Here is a 21,741-nt window from a genome sequence, read left to right on the forward strand (position 1 = left end):
GCCAGGGGGTGCCGAAGCTTAGTCCCTACAACTCCTGGCCCTTTTAAGCACAGATTCTACCACTAGGGAATGATGAGGCAACTGGGGCCTATCAAACCCTGGGGAAGACTGAAGCTGGTACATGGTGTCAATCTTCTTGGGGAGGAGAGGGACGGACACAGGGGACACCCAGTTTGTCACAGCCTATCTAAGAGAAGAGTTATAGTCCAGGACCTCGAACATCTTAGTCCTGGGCTCGTCCTCCACTTCCAAAGGAATTGGGATGGCAGCCACCATCTCCTTTACAAATGAGGGGAAGAAAAGGCTCTCAGGTAGAGACTTCCTCCTTTCCTGTGGAGGGAAGGGATAAGATGGGATGCCATAGGACTCCTCCTCCAAAAACCTACTGTGGATCTTCTTCTGAGTCCCATAAGCGCTCCTCATCGGTGTCAGCCAAGATTTCCTCAAAGAGCTGAGACTGAGTCCACCTCAACATAGATGTACCATGACCCCAAGAGAGGTGTCAAAGTGTCAACTCCGACGAAGCTTCCTCCACAGACGTCGAGGGTATGCCATCACAGGTGGCAGTCGACACCAAGTATTTCTGTTCTGTATTCTCAGAGGAAAATAGCTGGAGAAAGACCGCAGTTGGCTGCCCAGCATACATCTGGGAATGGAGCGGATATTGCACCAGTCATGGAAGAAAGGGTTTATAAACAACTTGAAAATATGAAAGTGAAGGAAGCTATGGGGCCGGATGGGATATATCCCAGAATACCGAGGGAGCTCAGAGAAATCCTGGTGGGACCTCTTAAGGATTTATTTAATAGAACTTTAGAGATGGGAGAGGTTCCTCAGGAATGGCTTACTTCATAAAAGCAGGGACAGGGAAGAAGTGGGAAACTACAGGTTAGTAAGCCTCATGTGAGTGGTATGAAAAATAATGGAGTCACCTGACAAAATGAATCCTGCCAAATGAATCTGATTGATTTCTTTGCCTAGGTAACCAAAAAACTGGATAAAGGACATGCACTAGATATAGAAGCTCATTTTCAAAGCACACACAGTTAAACAGGTTACTATGTAACTTTCTAAGTCTATGTACTTTGAAAATGAGCACCATAATCTACTTGGATTTCAGCAAAGCCTTTGATACGATTTCTCATGGGACTCATGAACGGGCTGAATTTAGGACTCAAAGTAGTGAGCTGGATTGGAAACTGGTTGAACCACAGAGGGCAGTGGCAAATGGAATCCGCTCAGAGGAAAGGAAGGCGAGTAATAGAGTTCCTCAGGGATCGGTAGTGGAGCCGATTCTATTTACTATATTTGTGAGCGACATTGCTGAAGCATTAGAAAAGAAAACATGAGAACAGATCGTCAAAAATTAGAAGAATGGTCTTAAGGTCTGGCAGTTAAAACTTAATGCGAAGAATGCAGAGTGATGCACTTGGAGTGCACAAATCCAAAGGAGATAGGAGGCAAGAGATTGATAAGAACATTTCAGGAGAGAGACTTTGGAGTGAAAGGTCCAAGGATCTCAAGGTGACAAGGTGCTGGCTACAGCCAGAAGGATGCTAGGCTGCATAGAGAGAAATATAACCAGCAGAAGAAAGGAGGTAGTGATGCCCCTGTACAAGTCGTTAGAGAGGACACCATGTGGAGTATTACGTTCAGTCTTGGAAGCCATATCTCACTCAGGATGATTTGAAGCAGGAGAAAAGTGACAAAAATGGTATGGGTTTTGCACCACAAGACGTACAAGACTTGGTGACCTGAAGATGTATACCCTGGAGGAAAGGCGGGATAGGGGTGGTATGATATAGACATTTAAATATTTGAAAGGTATTAATATACAAACAAACCTTTTCCAGAGACAGGGAAGCAGCAAAACTAAGGAAATGAACTGAGGTTGCATGGCGGTCAACTTAGGAGTTATCAAGAAGTACTTTTTCACGGAGAAGATGGCAGATACCTGAAATGCCCTCCTTTAGAGGTGGTGGAGATGAAAACAGAAATGGAATTCAAAAATACCTGGGATAAGCACAAACAATTCCTATATGGAAACAGAATGGAATCAAAACAATTCCTATATGGAAACAGAATGGAATCAAAACAATCTTACTGCTTAGATAACTCCAATAATTAGGAAATAAGGCCAATGTTGGGCAGACGTCTACGGTTTGTGCTCAAATTATGGCTAGACGGATCTGGATGGGCTGGAGTGGGGCTTTGACAGCAACTCTAGTATTTGGGGAATAACAGGCAGGCTTCTACAGTCTGTGCCCCAATTATGGCTAGATAGATCTCATGGGCTGGTGTGGGCTTTCATGGCAACTTCAGTAGTAAGAGAATAAGACCACTGCCAGACAGACTTTTACAGTTTGTACACCAAAAATGGCAAGGACAGATTAAGATCAAGTATGCATATGTTATATCGCATCATACAAAGAAGACAAGAGAGTGGGAAGCAGAAGGAGAATCAGCAGACAATGGGATTTGCAATGAAACAGTGGTTTATTGTTACAAAAAGTACTAGAGCTGTGTAAAACACTCTTCTTTCATAAAAGACTCGACACGGCACTTTGTTTCGGTTAGTGCATGCTCAGGAGTCTTACAATAATGAATTCAAGCATTAACATTAGACGGCTACCAAAAAAGGTAAACTAGAGGTCTTTAAAAAGACATTTGTAAAAAAACGTGTGAAAAAAAAAACCAAAACAAAAAATACAATACTCGATCCTCTTTCCAAAAATAGCACAGCATTTCTGAAAGTGACAGTCACATACAGTATATGCTCACTGCGATACACTCCTGATCCAGGAATGACCACTTCTCTTCTCCATATCGCATCATACCACATGTTATAAGTTTATCTTATTGGGCAGACTGGATGGATCGTGCAAGTCTCTATCTGCCATCAATTACTATGTTACTATGTTGAATACCTATGCTCTTCAGCTTTTTGGAATGGTGTTTCTATCCTCTGTTTTGAAATGGATACCCTCCTATTGATACACAAGTAGATCTGTCCAGTGGCGTACCGAGGGCGGGGCGGAGGGTGCGGTCCGCCCCGGGTGCACGCCGCTGGAGGGGTGCAGAAAGCAGCCGCACGGCTGTCAGCTCCGCTGGTTCTCTGCTCCCTCTGCCCCAGAACAGGTTACTTATGATCGGAAAAGCATGCCCCCACAATCAAATGAGAAAGTCCAGAAGAGGAAAGTAAAAAACTGAAAGTAGTGAAATGAGTCCACAAAAGCAGAATACACATCTTTAGTAGACTGAAAAGGCTTTTATTCCTGCCACTTTAAAACGAAACCCGACGTGGCCTCATTTCGCTTTTCCAGAGGCTTCATTAGGAGTTATCAACTGTATAACAGAACATACAAAACATACATTATATATAAATAAATATTAAGCAAAATATAAAATTTATCACTTACCTGTATTAAAAAATAACAAAAAAATAAATAAAAACCTGCCTGCTTACAAAGCTGCATTAGCAGCTGCTGGTGCGCTAATGCCGACAGGCTTTGTAAACCTGGAGGGGGGGGGGGGGGGGGGTTAGTCTGTAAGCCACTTCCAAAAAATGTTAATATCTAATATGTTAAAGTTACTACATACTACTATTTATTTATTTCCTGCTGCAGCTCCTTGTGACTCTGGGCAAATCACTTAAATCTCTATTGCCCCAGGAACAAAATAAGTACCTGTATATAATATGTAAACCACTTTAATTGTAACTGCGGAGAGGTGGTATATCAAATCCCACCCCCCTTCTCTTCCCTAAAGAACTGATAATCTACCTCCCTCCCACCCCTTAGATCCAACACATCTCCTTTTCTTTTCCTTCTCTCCCTTTCCTCTTCCCCCAAGTGCATTAAGTCTTTCTCTGTCCCTCCCTCCTATTGTTCAGCACCTCATCCTCCCTCCCCTCCACCCTTGAGTAGCAACACAAACTTGATGGTGAATAACACACAGCTCTTTTTGTGGCTGCTGGAGCTTACTGCTTTGGCAATAGCTTCCACTAGTGACCCCTCCAGTTCTGCTTGCAGGTCTGCAGCTCACTCCAATCCCCTCACTCAGGGTTCGGCATCTGACCCCTCCCCCCCAGTCTTCCTTTAAGTTGGTCTTCCGTTGGTCGCTGGTCATGGCTGCCTGCAGCCAGGTCCGAAGCCTTCCCTCTGACCCATCCTGCCCATGTAAACAGGAAGTGATATCAGAGGATATAGAACAGGCCAGAGGGAAAGCTTTGGAGAAGACCGCAGACAGCATATGTTCAACACTGCCGGTGCTGGGGAACAATTGAAGACCATTTTTAAAGTAGGCTGACTCACCCCAATTTCTCCAAGAATGGGACAACAGATGCAGAACAGTACTAGACAACATAGCACCACTTCAAACCAGAACCTCACACAGAAAAAATTCAATACCATGGTTTAACGAAGAATTGAAAACTAAAAACACAGGTTGGAAGATTAGAAAGAGCATGGAGCAAAAAAAAAAAAAGACGAACACACACTCAAAGACTGGAAACAACTACAAAGCAAATACAAATACACTATCAGACAAACTAAAAGGACGTATTATAAAACCAAAATAGGACCAAATTACAAAGATACACACAAACTCTTCTCACTCGTAAACAATCTCCTAAATATTACAACGGTTACCTCCAACAATACAGACACCCCATCAGCAACCAATCTTGCGAATTACTTCAATGAAAAAATAATAAAGCTCCGACTCATGATACCGACTAATATAACGGACTACACAAACATCCTTGAATATCTAGACCCAAAACCCCGGGGAATGCCCAGCAGATCGATCATGGACCAACTTTGACACGCTCTCATCAGATGAATTCTCACATTGGCTCGGAAAATACGCCAAATCGCAATGCAAATTAGACATTTGCCCTAATAGTCTAATAAGGTCTGCACCTAAACAATTCAAAACAGACCTCACGAACCACATAAACCACAGGCTTCAAAATGGGCTTTTTCCCACGGACAAAGGAAACATCCTACTTACACCACTGCCAAAAGATGCCAAGAAAAGTACAATGGACCTAACCAATTATCGCCCAGTAGCATCTATTCCCCTCATAACCAAACTCATGGAAGGAGTAGTAACGAAACAACTCACTGAATACCTAAACAAACATTCAATTCTGCATGAGTCTCAATCAGGATTTCGTTCAAATCATAGAACTGAAACTGTTCTAGTGTCCGCAATGAACTCATTCAAACAAGCAATTGCAAAAGGTAAAAACATACTCCTCCTACAATTCGACATGTCCAGTGCCTTTGACATGGTTAATCATGGAATTCTACTACATATACTAGAATACTTCGGAGTAGGAGGCACAGTTCTCAAATGGTTCAAAGGATTCCTGACCACAAGATCATACCAAGTAACAACGCACGCAGACAGATCACCCCCATGGACACCTGAATGTGGAGTCCCCCAAGGATCCCCCCCCCCTCTCACCAACCTTATTTAACCTCATGATGATATCTCTAGCCAAACTTCTTGCCAATCAAAACCTCAACCCCTACATATGCAGACGATGTCACAATGTACATCCCGTTCAAACATGTTCTAAATGAAATCACCAACGAGATCAACCAAAGCCTCCAAATCATGCACACCTGGGCGGATGCATTCCAACTAAAACTTAATGCAGAAAAAACACAATGTCTTGTACTCACCTCACAACAACACAAAAAACCTCTCCACCATAACTACACCATACTGTTCTCTCCCTGTCTCACAAAACTTGAAAATTCTTGGAGTTACCATTGATCGAAACCTCACTCTCGACACCTACGTGAAGAACACGACGAAAAAGATGTTCTACGCCATGTGGAAACTCAAAAGAGTAAAACCTTTCTTCCCGAGATACATCTTCTGTACCTTGGTACAGTCAATGGTAATAAGTCACCTGGACTACTGCAACGCACTATACGCTGGCTGCAAAGAACAGACTATCAAAAAACTCCAAACAGCCCAAAACACTGCCGCCAGACTCTTATTTGGAAAAACTAAATATGAAAGCGCAAAACCCCTAAGAGAAAAACTTCACTGGCTCCCACTTAAGGAGCGTATTGCATTCAAGATCTGCACAATTGTACACAAAATCATTCACGCAGACGCCCCAATCTACATGCTAAACCTCGTAGACCTTCCACCCAGAAACGCCACAAGATCATCCCGCAAATTACTCAATCTGCACTTCCCCAGCTGCAAGGGACTAAAATACAAGCTGATGCATGCCACTACCTTCTCTTACATGAGCACGCAGCTATGGAATGCATTACCTACTGACCTGAAAACAATTGATGAAGCAACTAACTTTCGCAAATCTCTGAAGAAATATTTCTTCAACAAGACCTACAAAGGTAATCCATAGCCTCACTAATCCACCTCACCAAACCACCCAGATATGAAAGTCCACCTACTATACTTACCCGCCTAAACACTGCCTCTTTCTTCCCTTACTCAACCTCTGCACATTACTAATTCTATCTGATATCCTGGTATGACAATGTCATAATAAAACTGTGTAAGCCACATTGAGCCTGCAAATAGGTGGGAAAATGTGGGATACAAATGCAATAAAATAAATAAAATAAACAGGAAGTGATATCAGAGGATATACAACAGGCCAGAGGGAAAGCTTTGGAGAAGACCGCAGACAGCATATGTTCAACACTGCCGGTGCTGAGGAACAATTGAAGACCATTTTTAAAGTAGGCTGACATTTTGGGGGTGATGTTGAATCCTGGTTCGAAGTAAGATGCTGGATCATCCTGAGGACAGGGGTCAGAAGTAGAAGAGCAGAAGAGACGTTTGGAGATGCCACAGCACGATTTAAAGTTTTTATGTGTCCCTTTTATGTTTTGGTGTTAAACTTCTCTTTTATGATCAATCACATTACATGAAATGTGATTGATCATAAAAGAAAAGTTTAACACCAAAACATAAAAGGGACACATACCCATTAGGGTCCCAAAGGGTACCTAATAGTTAGTAGAAAATCACCAAATAAAAGCAGCATTTTACGTTTTGCTTATTATTTGTATTTAATAAATTTAATGTCTTGTATGTTCTTTATACAGTTGTAACCCATGATACAGCCTCTAGAGAGGTGAAATGTGGCAGGAATAAAAGCTTTTTCAAACTACTGAAGATATGTGTTCTGCTTTTGTGGACTACCCAGAATCAAATGGATATTCTTCTTCCATAATCCCAGTGGCGTTCCTAGGGTGGCTGACACCCGGGGCGGGTCGCCGATGCGCCCCCCCCCCTCCAGCGCAGGACACCCCCCCCCTGGGTGCAGCGCGATCACCCCCAGCGAAAGGAACCCCCCCCCCCCCGGGTGCATTGTTACCTGCTGGGGGGGGGGGGGGGGGGGAGAGGGGGGGAGGTGACGCGTGCCTGTTGGCTTCGTTCGTTCCATGCTCCCTCTGCCCCGGAACAGGAAGTAACCTGTTCCGGGGCAGAGGGAGCACAGAACGAGCAAAGCCGGCAGGTGCGTGGCACCCCCCCCAGCGGCGTGCACCCGGGGCGGACCGCCCCCACCCTTGGTACGCCACTGCATAATCCTTAAATTCCAGAATAACACTTCTTACCTTTAAGTATTGGTACAATTTATCTGGATAACCTTTCAATTTTCTAAAATCTGATTCAAGCTGGAATGCGTTTACAGGAAGTGCAGGGATCTCAGATATCACAAATGATTCCTTTACAGAAAACTGTGGCTCAGCTGGTAGACTTGCACTCACAATAGTTTGGGGTCTGCAGAAAAGAATGTAAAAAAATCCCAAAAGGTCTACCACTTATATTTTCCATAATAAAAAAAAAATCTGAAACTGCTTTCTTTTTAATATGAAGAGTAGAAATAAATAAAAACCATGCTCATAAATGACTATTACAAAATTTATCTTATTTTTCTCCCAACATTACAATCTAAAACACATACACCATGTTTGCCTGTTTTTAAAATCTATGGGCCCAATATTCAAAACACTTTAAACGGCCGGGAAAAGCTACTGGGCATTTAAAAATCTCCTGATTGAGGCTAACCAGGCATTTTCAGCAGCACTTAACTGGTTAGTGCCACTGAAGATGCCCAGATTAGCTCTAAATCTGAAACTAGCTATTTTGGGAGCGTTCTAGGGGTTAATTGCCAATATTTGGAACTTATTCAGCAAAGGAAAACAGGAGAATAGAACTAACGTGGCAGCTCAACACCAAACAAAGTAATGCTTCCAAAAAAGATGTTTTAAGGAATTTTTTATGTGTAAATGAAACAACAATGTTTAATAAATATTTAATAAAAACAAAGCCTGGAGGCATCAGAAGACAATAGATAGAATGAGCTATTGGATCTCTTATAGCACACAGCTATTCCTAATTCAAGCTCTTTTCAAGTTCATCAATCACTTGCCTCCGGAGCTATGAATCTCTTTATGTTACTACAGTAAACATATGAAAGTTGCAAAAAAAAAAAAAAAAAAACAACCACTTACCTTAAACCACTCCTGTGGTACAGCGCTGTAAATTCATACATGTATTTGCATACATTTTGATATGTATAAGGTTACTCATTTGGGTTTTATATTTTACTGTGTCAAGTTTCATATGCTTACTATAGTAATATAAAGAGATTCATAGCTCTGGAGACAAGTGATTGATGAACTTGAAAAGAGCTTGGATTTGGAATAACTGAGCACTATAAGAGATTCAATAGCTCATTCTGTATGGTCCTCTGATGCCTCCAGGCTTTGATGTTAATAAACATTTGTTAGCTTTGTTTTTATTAAATATTTATTAAATATTGTTGTTTCATTTACACTTAAACATCTTTTTTGGAAGCTTTACTTTGTTTGGTATTAAGCTGCCATGTTAGTTCTACTCCCCTGTTTTCCTTTGCTGAATATATTTCTTTGGAAGTATATATTTTTTTCCTCCTTTTCCCAGTACAGATATTTGGAACTTAACAGTTAAGATAACCACATAAATAGGATCGCGTAAAACACAGTACTATCTTTATGCGGTTCATCATAGCTGGTTAAGTGCCAAATATCTTACTTAAGCGGCTGTGTTTTAGCTGGTTCTCTTTACCCAGAAATTCAATGCCAGAACTGAATTTCCGGGTTCAACACTGGTGGACGTCAGGAAAATGCTGATCACTGCTGACTGAATATCAGGCCCTATATAGTCAAATATCAGAGCTCAAAAATCTAGACATTCCTGACTACATTAACTATAGTTTTCTTAAAGGAAATTTATTTTCATTAGAAAAAGGACATTGCAATAACTTCAAAGTAAAACAAAAGTGAATTCAAATTAAGCAGCTGATACATGTGAATATATTTCAAGTTCTGTTACCTTGGTGATGCAACAATTTACTATATACATCCTTTCATCGTGCTTCCAAAAATAACAGTTTATAAGAACAATAAAGGGTGCTTCTATGGTACAAAACAAGTTCTGTACATGCTGATGCTGTTTATAGTTTTAAGAAATACAGAAAAGGACCTCCTTTTTCATAACTGCACGAAACAGTACGAGAGCACAACATGTCTACGATGTTGACACTCCTGAAACTCAGGAAAAATGATTGCTTTCTATATTAGATTTGAACTATGACCATATAGTTAAGACGATGAGGGAAATAAATGATAAATATGATGATTAATCTAACTCTCATACTTACTCAAAGTCTGGGGTATCGTTGATCTCTTCTATTTTCAATAGCTTTGCACTTGGAGTGTCACATGTGGATAACTCATGATCTGGGTTCAAATTTTGGCTTGTTGATGTGAACAATGGTTTTTCCACTTCTAAAGAATTACCCAGGTTGGTACCTGGAAAACTAGTGGAGCTGTTTGGCAAATGAAAAATTTCCATCTTGTCACCAACTTCTTCAATTATTATCCGTCTCAGGGGTTTCTAAATATAAAAAAGGCGGAAGATCTAAATGTTATGTTTATCTTATATATTGATACAGTTATACATGACTAGGACTATCATGTACAGCAAAATATATAAATGACAGACTATCTTGATAGCTGAGTCATCAATATTCTGTGCTATTACGCAAGAGACTTAAGTTGAAGTTTTGTTCAAGTTCCTTATCCTCAGAGTCAAAATCAGAACTATAATTTCACACAAAAAGCAGGCAAGGTAAGAGTTTCCAAATCTCTACTCTCTCAACTAAAATTACTTTGTATAAAAATTCATGAAATGTACCATTATTCATGCTGGTTAGAATCAAATATTTAAAGATAAACTGGCAAGCTTATGTTTAAGAAATTGTTGACAAAGCAAAAGTGGATTGGGCAGCTCTACTAGGAAAGCCACAGGAATGTTTATTATAGGTCATTAAACCAAATAGGACTTGGATTTTAGATTTGGTTACTTGCCTATCCAATCTAAATTCAAGGTGAGTTACATGAAAGGTACAAGAGGAATTTCTCTGCCAAGACAACTTAAAATCTTTCACTATTCAAGACAAATGAGCTAGGCTTGGCCCCGTGTTCCAAAGATAAAATCAGGGTTCCAAGACAAATGTGGCCTACCTGGGTAGAGCTGCTGCAGCTTTCCCTTCTGTGGTGGAGGCATAATGTGGAGGACTTTTCTTCTCTCCTCCATAGAGAGTTTTGTCCTGCCTTGACCATGCCCTGCCTGCTCTGTTCCATAAGCCATCTCTTCCCTGCTTTATAGCCTGATTTTTAAAGGTGGCTTTGAGGGAGTATTGCCAAGGGAGAGTGGTAATCTTCTTCCCTCATAATATGGCACCACAAAATTGGACATAGAGAATAAGCACTTACTATTGAGATGTACTGGAAATAAGAGCCACTGCAGAATAAGAGTCTGATCTACACCTAGCTTTCACAAGTAGGAGAGGCTGGTGAAGTTGCAAATACTTGAATATGGTGAAACCACAATGAATTTACAGGGACTTACAAAGGCTGACCAGCAGATCACAGGAAAAGTGTGTCAAGTGGACATTCTGGGTATCAAGACACGATAGAAGGGGGGGGGGGGGGAGGACAGGTTCCTTATTCACCATGCTTGAAGACAAAGCAAGCCAATAAAGAAAGCCCATAAGACACTGGGATCAGAGTACATGTGCTTACAAAGGGCCAATTACATAAGAACTACACAAAACAAAAAACAAACAAACACAGAACTGTAGGTCACAACACAACAGCACTCAATTTAAACAAACAATACAATCTGCTTCTGTTTAAATGGGAGCAGAACAGATAACTTCCTATACACTCCTCACACAGTCCTAAATTTTCATTCTGGATCCCATTTTTTTTTTTTGGTAAAATATATTCTATACATGATCTTATGCTGCATTTCCTCTAACTCAGCTCTTGCAGTTGTTTTGTATCCTACCAACAATCTCTCTAGTCTTCATTCATCTCTTTCAAGTGTCTCTAAACCACTTTTCTGCCAAAAGGCAGGCCAGGTCAGGCCATTACCTAGGTTTGTAGCTTCTGTGGGTGTAGGAGGAGGGAGTAGCAAAGAACAGCTGGTCAAGGTAAAATAGGTCATGACAGCTGCACAAACTCAAAGCACTTGCCACATGTACTTTTACTAGGGATGTGAACAGGCTAAATCAGAGTTTGTTTTTTTACTCAATTTTAAGGTGCTTTTTTTCAGTTTGTTTCACACACCATTTTAATAACATGGACTAGAACATGCATAAATCAATTATACACACAACGATTTGAAAGTTAATATACATTAAATTGATTTTGTATGAATTAAATTGTAAAGTGGTTTCTAAAGCCAACACACGTTAACAAATACATATCTATAATTTTACCCATAGGGAAACTGTACTGCACATATGTGTATGCAACAGTACAGCAGGCCAGATTAAGGCGGGTTTTGGGCATAGTGTGAGAGAAGTCATGATTTATGCTCGAACTTTATAAAATATGTGTGAAAATTTTCATCTGCTCCAGAACAGGTACAAATGTTTGTATCTTCATTTGGCTGCAACTTTTGTAGCTTTTTTGGGGGCAATTTTATAAAGACACATGTGTATCTTTATAAAATAGGCTTAAAACTCACACTCCCTTGATCTCTCAATCTAGGCAATTTGTTATAAAAGTATTCTCATTCTGAATATATTTCATGGTTGTGTGCAGGCCTTGACAAATTGTCTTTGGATTGAGGATCCAGCAGCTCCATTGCCTACTCCCTCCCACATCTCCCATTGCGGTCACTGAAGTTTAGGAGCGGGTGGGGTGGGAGAGAGATCTCCTCTGAGATCTGCCAGTGCTCCTCCTCTAAGGCCCAGTTTACTAAGGCTGTTTTCCCATTCCTTGCCCAAGAGAAAAGAAAGAAAGAAAGCTTATTAACAAGACCTTTAAGTTCACCCCTGCAGGCCACTGGCAACAATATACTATAACAAGGTGAAGGGTAGAGAGTGAAACTAGGTGGGGGTGGGGGCTGCTGACTCAGTCTCTCTTTTCTCCCTTGCCCTGTAACCCACTCTTGTTCCCCTCACCTAGTCTCTCTTTTAGCTAGTTCCTGCTTACCAGTCTTTTTCCCTAATCCTATTGGTCTCCCTCTTCCCTGAAATCAGCCACCACCCTTTCACTCCAGCTAGCCCAAGAAACTAGTTAGTCTTGGCCATCCAGCAAGGCAGCCCTAAGTCCCACGAGACAGCCTACCACCTAGCAAGCCAGTCATCATACAGATGTTTCAATTTTTGCTAATTTTAACTTCAGGAATAATGCGATTCATATCAGTACCCGGTCTAATCTAGCATAATCTAAAATTTTATTTATTTTTTGTCATTTTTTCTTAATATTGTTTATAATATGTCTGTCCATTGAAAGATTTGTAATTGTTAGTATTTGGACGAAGAACAGATCATACCAGTTAAACTGGGATCATCAAATTTGAAAGTTATCCCTCTGAAAGTTCCAGTTAGGAAGCTGATAAATTATAAATTGTGTTTATTAAATACCTAGTCTATGGTTAACCAGTCAAGGCTATAAAGGAATCTAATAGAAGCATAAAACTTACTTAAGGAGACTTGGGTGGGAGAGGGAGTTACTATCACCTTGACCGGCACTTGCCTTGTAGGTTTATCAATATATTTATTTGTTGCATGATTTTAGGAACAAGTGGCTGTGATTTTAGTAAAGTTTTGGACTATTTTGTCAGTAATGCAATGCTTTGTGTTTTGGTTTTTCCAGGTTCATTTCAAGGAGTTTTGAATAAGCTGATAATCTTCCCTTGACACAGACAACAAATTGTCGAAATGCTGGCGAAGGGGTTGTCTTGAACTGATTCATTCAAATAAGTTTGAATAATATTTTTTTGATGCCACATCTTAAAGTATAAATATGAATATAAAGGTAGATAATTAAAATTAAAACTGCGATGGAGTACTGATTTTAATCACAGTTCACTACAGCACGGGGGTATCGGAGTAGCAGCACCAGACCAAGATTCATCATAGAATTATATAAACCAGCCAAGATAATTGTACTTGTTTACTTTCTGTCGACTCCACAACTGACCGTAGCACAGTAGAGTGTTATAATGAGATAGGTAGGGAGGAAGGGTCAGTGCTGTGATGTTTGGTGGCTGTTTGCTAACTCCGTAACATATGGTTATTAGGCACAACAGCAAAATACTGAGCACTGCAGATAAAAATAATAAAAAAATAAAACACTTAAGATATAGGAGTATTCCCTGGTGCAATTGTTTGACTGATTGAATTACCAGCGCCAGTTTATCTATAAGTGATCCCTAATTGATGTATTGACTATCCAGGTAGTGACAGGTTGATCTGGGGGCAGAACCAGGGCAGATCTGGCATTTACTTGGTTAATGGCGATATTGACTCCAATAACTGGGTAGCTGCCCAGAAAAGTTGGGACAGCCGTTACTTATTACCCAGATAAGCAGCACTGGTCAAGTTATATTCCAATATTCAGCACCAGATGGCAATCAAATAACAGTACTTAACATCCAGATATAAAAAATTTGTGCAAGCTGCAATTTTAAAAAATACCAACTGCTACAGGCTGAATAATAGGGGATTAAGTTTTACTTTAAAATGTATCATGACCTGATGTAAACAAAGACAGATATCCATAACTCATAATGGTAGTGTATTTAAACAATTTTCAAAGTAAAAAGCAGAATATTAAAGGAAAAGAAAATATATTTTGCAACCATTCGTTAACCCCGAAAGCCTGTCTATGGACTCCAGGTTATGAACCACCACTTATACAGACATATCTGGAATGAAACTTACACACTCCATCATGCCAACTTCTAAAAAGAGATCCATTATTATATTAAGCAACATTTATGCACTTAGCCCTAGTGAATTTTCAAAGAGGCCAACTCATGAGCATAGCTCTCAAAGTTAGGAGCACACATCCTTAAAATAAATCAGGCCCATAATTTTTTAACGCTTTTCTTACAATCAAAACCTTTTCTAGTTCATGCAAACCTAAAAATAACATCTATAATTTAGATCATAAAAAAGATATGACAGCATGTAATAAAAACTTTTTTTGTGAGCTTAAAAAACGAATTGCTAAGAAACAGGCACTTACAGTTGACCTAAGATGTGGCGGTTTATCAATGGGTTTTACCAGCCTTTGTTTTTCTTCTACAGGTTGTTCAGGAAGTCCTTGATTAGTCCAGAGGCCTTTTTCAGTTAATTCCTTAAAGAAAGGGTAATTGACAGGTTGATCATGGAAGACAAATACCTTATTCAATTAAAACACAAATAACAGTACGAATGAAGGTAAGAAATTAGTAAGAGGCATGATTTTTTGGGAAGCCACTCTCCTTCAGATATAAGTTTCTAGCCTAAATCAGGCTTCCTTACCATTTACCACAGGGGGATATGAAGATGAGGTGTCATGGGGTCTATATTCTGCAGTCATCAGGAAGTGAAGGCTTATTTCCAAAACCCCGACTAATAAAGACCTAGTGTTTTGGAAATAAGCCTTTCAATTTTCCAACTCTCTTCGATTCTCTTCATATCCTATCTACTTATAGAAACAACCTTCGGTAAGAGGTCACAAGCTTCAGCATCTTCTGAAGGCAAGTGTACGCCAAACCCCATCCATATGTTTCACTACACAAAGGGGCTGTGACTCCATCCCACAAGAAACAGCAAACAATGCCTCAACTGTATCCTTAGCTTCTGGTTGCCTAAACAGCGGGAACTGCGACTAGGGTTAGGGGAGGAGGTGGCCAATACTTGAGCCTGGATTTCCTACACACAAGTGTCATGGCCACCAAGTTAACCCCAGTCAGATTTTACAAGGATCTGGAGGGAAAATAGAGCTTAATTTCAAACAGAATAGCATTTTATAATTCTAAAGGCAATACACCAAAGTGAAAGTTAACATAAGCCTTCATATTCACAAGTCCCAGAGATTTTTCTTTTCTTTTATATCCCTTTCATCTGACCTAATTTTGGCAGTGATAATCCTCAGCTGAGCCCACTTTACAGGACTTCTCCCCACCAAAACCTGCAAACATGGGCCCTAACTCTAGACAGGAGGAGGGGGATTCTACAAAGGGGCAACTATTTGAAGCTTATTCTATAAAGTAAAATAGGCATAAACCTTTCTTTATAGAATACTAGCATAAAAGATCAAAAATATTACAGTATTTTAAGCACATCATTTACATCAGCCACAGAGCTGGAGCAAATGCTCAAACCTAGATTGGAAAAAAACAAATGTGCGCATAGTATTCTATAATTTATGCATGTAATTGTGCACCCTGCCCATGTTCCGCCCACTGTCAAACTACACACTATTGCACTTAGGCACCATTTTATAGAACAGTATGTACCACTATCCGGAATATTGGCATTTACGTGTGTATGCATATTATTGAGTTTTTCAGTAATTTAAAATTTGCTAAGGTATTAAGGATCTTAGTCTAATATAAAAGAGCCTTTAGCTTATATGGTATATTGTGTGATTTTTGTAGTGTTTTCTTTTTAGAAAGTAATAAAATGTAATTAAAACTCTGTAAGAGGAGTCCTCTCATTATCCTAATTGGAATATCTGACTATAAATGAAGTGGGCGGGAGTTGGGGTGGGCGAGTGGGAATGAAGACTAAACTAGGCTCTACTATACCTACTGTGCATTCTAGAGGCTGTTAATGTTGTAGGCTGTGGCAGAAATTTCAAGTTTTAATGTTTTAAAAACTATAGGAAAAAGAGTTTTGTACTATGGAAACTAAGCTGTTCCGCAAACCTAAAGTTAAAACTGATTGATGCTACACTGATGCTATGGTAAACTCTAGAAGAGTCCCTTAACTGCTAGATTATGAAATGGTAATAGAGACTTTAAATGATAAACAAAGAAAAACCTAATGCCATAAACTGCCTTTGCTAAATAAGTAGACTAACTTAAAAATAAAGACACTGAAAGAACCTATTTAACTATATCTACCTTTCCCCAAGTTTAAAAGCAGTTGCCCAGCAATACCTTACCAATGAAGATTTGTCCTGCTCTGGAAGTCCTGGACAGAGAAGAACTGAAAGTGTGGCTTCTTATACGCCAATGTTGTTTAGATGAGTCACACTGCAAACCTGAGCAGAAAACTGACACACCAAGCTACAGAAGACGACTTAGTATTCAGCCTGAAAAATATGCTGATATAGTCATATTGAGTAGAGAGCTGATCTGTTGTACTGGAGAGGAAATCCAAATCATTCAGGGAGACAAGAGAGCTAAGGTGGATAGCTCAAAAGAGAAGGTGAGCCACTCACCCCAAATGGAGACTGCAACACCGACATCAAAATGAGAGCAGAGTTCCTCAGCAGCTAAAAAAAGCCAACCAACTCAGCCTGAAGGCAGAACTGAGCCAATCAGGTTGAGAAGAGAGCTATTTGGGGTGTTGAGCTACTAAGACTATGAAGAGAGGTGAACTACACAGCCTGTGAAGCAAGCTGAGTCAGTCAGCATGACAAGACCACCATACCGTTCATTTTGAGAAAACATGAAAGACAGGCCCAGGTAGAAGGCACAGGTAACAAAGTAATCTAAAAAAAATACAAAGATACCACTAGTATCTGAAGAAGACTGCTGAGTAGGATTATATCTATCACTATAGGTGAATTTTTGTTGTTGTTTTGTTTAAACTAGAGAAAGATCTGCACATTCAAGAAAGACATCCAGAGAATGGAGGCATCCAGATAAAATAGCTGACAGCAGCAGTAAATAAATGATGCCTGACTAAATTATCACTGGCCAGATGTTGATGAAGTGGCAGTCTGTCAGAAGTGGCAAGTTGTGAGCTCATCAAGAGGGGTGTCTGTCATGGACACCAGTTATGAGTTGACCTGAGTAGAGGAACTGTAAGCTGAAACAGACACATGAGAGTGGAGAATGGCAGGCAAACAACTTGCTAATAAAAGAAGCTATCCAAACTTAGTGTCATGGATCAAACAAATATTAACATAGGGATAAAAAGTGGAGAATCTTCCCCACTCAATATAGTGAACCTCTTTAGTTGAATAATAGAAGAGCAACCTGTATACCCATAAGACAGGATAAACCAGAAACAAGGCTAAACCACAGAACCTTTAAGCAGTGGTAAAATATATAGCTAAACAAGACAGCTAAGCCTACTACCCAGGAAATAAGATGAGTGTTCCAGTCTAAGATATAACCAAAGTTAGTTTATAGGATGGAGAAAACAGCCAAATCTTTCAAAAGCAGACTGAACATTGCTACTACAGTGTTAACTATGCTAGCACAATCACCGATACACAAAAGGTATGCTCTGATGAATCTCCTAAGTGCCTTGATCCTATTAAGGAGAGAGCTATTTTGACTACCACAGCACCTGAAATTTCCATCCAGTTCTAGAAGGAGTTGCAAATATAGAATCGCAGAACTGATTCATGCAGTTGAGAAGTGTAACTGTACCAAGGAGCAAAATAATGCAGATGTGGAGAGGTTGCCAGGACTCTTTGTGCTTTCCAGCTGAATACAATAACTGGCCAATACAGCTACTGGGATACTTATGGGTCAACTGAACTGTGCTATACCAGCAGCCAGTGTAGTTGCCATACAGCTGACATCTGCTATTAAGAATTAGAACTCTTGTAACTTCCAGCAAATAAAATAAATGTGCAATACAGCTACCCGAGTACTCATGAGTCAAATGGAACCGTGGAAAGCCAGCAGCCAGTGTAGTTGCCGTCTGCTGTTAAGGACCACTTCAATACAGCTGCCAGGGAGCTCGTAAGTCAATGAACGGTGGTATACCGGCAGCCATTGTAGCTGTCATCCAACCAACATCTGCTGATAAGAGCTAGAGCTAGTCACTACAACCACAGGCGCACTCAGCTAGGGTAAAGCTATAATAATGCTAAAGAAAGTTGCTTTGGTTGATTCAGAAAAAGTGTGCCACAGACATGTTCTATGAGCTACAGCACTGAATTTTTTTGTTTTTGTTACATTTGTACCCCGCACTTTCCCACTCATGGCAGGCTCAATGCGGCTTCCATGGGGCAATGGAGGGTTAAGTGACTTGCCCAGAGTCACAGGGAGTTGCCTGAGGTGGGAATTGAACTCAGTTCCCCAGGACCAAAGTCCACCACCCTAACCACTAGGCCACCACCTGTTGCTTTTCAAAGAGCTAGTGTAAGTTAGAACCTGCAACTTCTGTTCCGTGCTACAGTTCACAGCCGAGTGCTCTAAACTTAGGCTGTAGCTTGGAAGATTGCAGTAACAAACGAGTGCAGAGCATGCTGGTGCTGCAACAGAGACATCCAGTTAACTACTGCTGAAAAAATATGGCACATGATGGAATCCAGACAATGCTGCTTTCGAACAGATGAATGGCCACTCAGCAGTGGTATGCAATGGGCTGCTGCAGCAGCTGTGTCAAAGTCTGCCACCAGAGGCACACCATAAGTTTGTTGATGCAGATAGGTGGTGAAACCTTTGTATAATACTGTTTACTGCTGCAGCAGTGCTATACAGGAAAAGCCCTATATTGTCACCCTAAGGGGCAAAACCATTGTATTTGTACAGTGTAGAATTTGTGCAGAATATAGCTGGTTGCCACGGTAGTGTAAATAAGCATACTACTAAGGAAATGTAGAATGATGTACCTGTGAAATGGAGATTAGGAACCTCTATAGGTGAAAGCAAGATATTGCAAGCAAACCTTGTCCAGAATTGGAATACCTCAGAGAATCTTATGTGACTGGAAATAATAATAAAAAAAAATCTTGTTCAACTCCATTACTACCAATGTACTTACACAAACAACCACCACAGGTGGAGAAACAGGATCTGCTACAAACAGAACAAAGTCAAAGGAAATGGAGTAGAGTGATCAATAGAACTCTTCACAAAAAAATCCCAGGAGACATAATGAAGAAGTAAAAGTCTTTAATCAGTACTAAAATAGGACCCGACATGGCACCGTGTTTTGGCAAAGTGCCTGCACCAGGAGTCTGTAAGTGGTAAAAAAAACAATGAAAACATACTAGAAACCGGGATAACAGAGGATCAAGTCTTTAGAAAGACTAACGATGCTGTGTTTGGCATTTTCTCAGCGTCCTTCGACAACTACGTTTCCTCGGTATATCAGAATCTTTAGTCTTTCTAAAGACTCGATCCTGTGTTATCCCCATTTCTAGTATATTTTCATTGGTTTTTTTTTTACCACAGACTTCTGATGCAGGCACTTTGCTGAAACACGGTGCCATGTCAGCCCTATTTTAGTATTGATTGAAGACTTTTACTTCATCATTACACCTCCTGAGATTTTTGGAAGAGTCCTGTTGATCACGCTGCTCCCTTTCCTTTCACCAAGGTATTTAGAAAGAATTATAGTTGTATGACTCAGATTTGGGGGGTGGGGGGAAGAGAAGGGACCAGGCTGAGGGAAAACACTGTTTTACTAGCGTACATGAGAGGTGACAATAGAACAGATATGCAAACTGTAAAGCCTGGTTCCTGAAAAACAAAAAATGCTAATTGCGGTCAGCTCTGAGATACAACCCCAGAGACAGAACCTTAACAGAACTCCAGAGACAGAGGGCTGCTTAAGCTGAAATTTGAGCAAAGGATCAATAATCCTTGGGTGGCCAAAAGAACTCAAGCTAACTTCAGTTTGCACTACATTTAAGAACCAAGGCTTAAAGTTAGAAATGGAGCAGAGACATACTAGCGAAAGAGAGAGCACTTCAGCTTAATTACTGCAGAGATAAAAACAGCATGTGCTGTTTCCCTGCAATCAGACTCTGCATCTTACCAAATATAAGTCTGCTAGGAGAAATCCTGAGAGAGACAGCTCTGTTAAGATCTAACTAGGGTGTTGGTTTAAGCAGAGTGAAGCCAAAACTGGGTTGAAAACCTCCATTCTACACCAAGGACACTTTCTCCTGCACAAAATATCTCATAGGATCTCTGCGCAATTTTCATTTGTGCCAGATTCTTCAGCAACAACACTGTCAATAACCTCTCAGCTGGCAGCTTTTGCTGTTCTATGGTTGCCCTCTGTGCCAATCATCCTTATACCAATACCTAAAGCACTTTAGGATTGGCCTTCTCTTCTTAGAGGGGATCATTCTTTTAAGAATCTCTTCTTCTCCGAGTTTCCCTCTATCACTTGAAAGGACCTACTACCTTGACTCAAACAACTATCTTTCATGGAAGTGACTACCTGGACTCAAACACCTATCTTTCATGGAAGTGACTTGCATCACCTCTTTTTCAGAGGTTTAGGGGAATGAGGTACAGATAACTGCAGATCCTTCATTTTGGAACTCCTATATTTCATTTCCTTCAGGGACATCCTACCATAGTAAAAGGCAGTTTATGACATCATAATCTGGCCCCAGGCTGCAATGGTACTCTTGGTGGGTGTCCAAGATGGACATCTTCCACCTGCAAGTGTTGCATTTGAAACCCCCTAGTGTGCAGAGGGTGCTCATAAGTTCAAATCTAGTTTTGGAAAGAAATACATGTTTTCCTAACTGGGGATTGGTAGGAATAATGAGAACAAAAAATTAAGAAGGTAATCCAAGAGAAAACACTCAGCAGCACATAATTAGAGTGGTAGCACAACCCATATCAAGGCGAGAGCACTTGACAAGAGTAGACTAAGTAGACCTATACGGCAGGCATGTAGGTAGACCTCAATTTTGGGGGTGGGGTCTGAGCCCAAAGTATGGGTGGGCACATTTTGCCCCGCCTCCTTGCCCCCCCACAGCAACCCCATATACCTCTGCTGGTGGGGGTCCCCAAGTCCTGCCAGCAGAAGCCTTCCTCCAGTGTTGTTCACTGCCACGCCACCTGCCCTGCTTCCCCCCATGGTGTGCATGCTCGGTTTCAATTAAATTGAGCATGCGTGCCGGGGGAGAGGTGGGTGGAAGACGACTAGGACAGGCAGCGCGGGAGCAAACAACGCTGCAGGAAGGCTTCTGTAGTGGGGCTTGGGGGCCCAAATCCAATTTGGGGGGCCCAGGCCCCTCCCCCATGGCTACGCTACTGCTATAGGGTATGACTACACTGAACTGCTCACATACTCAGAGAACTTTATAGGTTTTGCCAAGCTCTGAGAGAGAGAGAGAGAGAGAGAGAGAGAGAGAAAATGTCAGCACCATCAGTTGAAGCCACACACTTGTGCGGCTGATTTATCCTGCTTGACATCAAACAATTACTCACTCTGAGATTAGAATATTAGCACAAGGGAAAATGCAG

At 40.8% G+C, this 21,741-nt stretch overlaps 1 protein-coding gene across 1 annotated transcript in view; it reads right to left on the reverse strand.

Moving 5' to 3' along the window:
* Positions 1 to 21,741, reverse strand: part of RPAP3 (RNA polymerase II associated protein 3) — a 126,280-nt gene that overhangs the window by 15,510 nt on the left and 89,029 nt on the right. Inside the window, 3 exon segments of the mRNA XM_030216402.1 lie at positions 7,617 to 7,782; positions 9,707 to 9,942; positions 14,598 to 14,708. Coding sequence (XP_030072262.1) covers positions 7,617 to 7,782; positions 9,707 to 9,942; positions 14,598 to 14,708 — 513 coding nt within the window.

The sequence above is a fragment of the Microcaecilia unicolor genome, chromosome 10, assembly GCF_901765095.1.
Source record: "Microcaecilia unicolor chromosome 10, aMicUni1.1, whole genome shotgun sequence".
NCBI classification, from domain to species: Eukaryota; Metazoa; Chordata; class Amphibia; order Gymnophiona; family Siphonopidae; genus Microcaecilia; species Microcaecilia unicolor.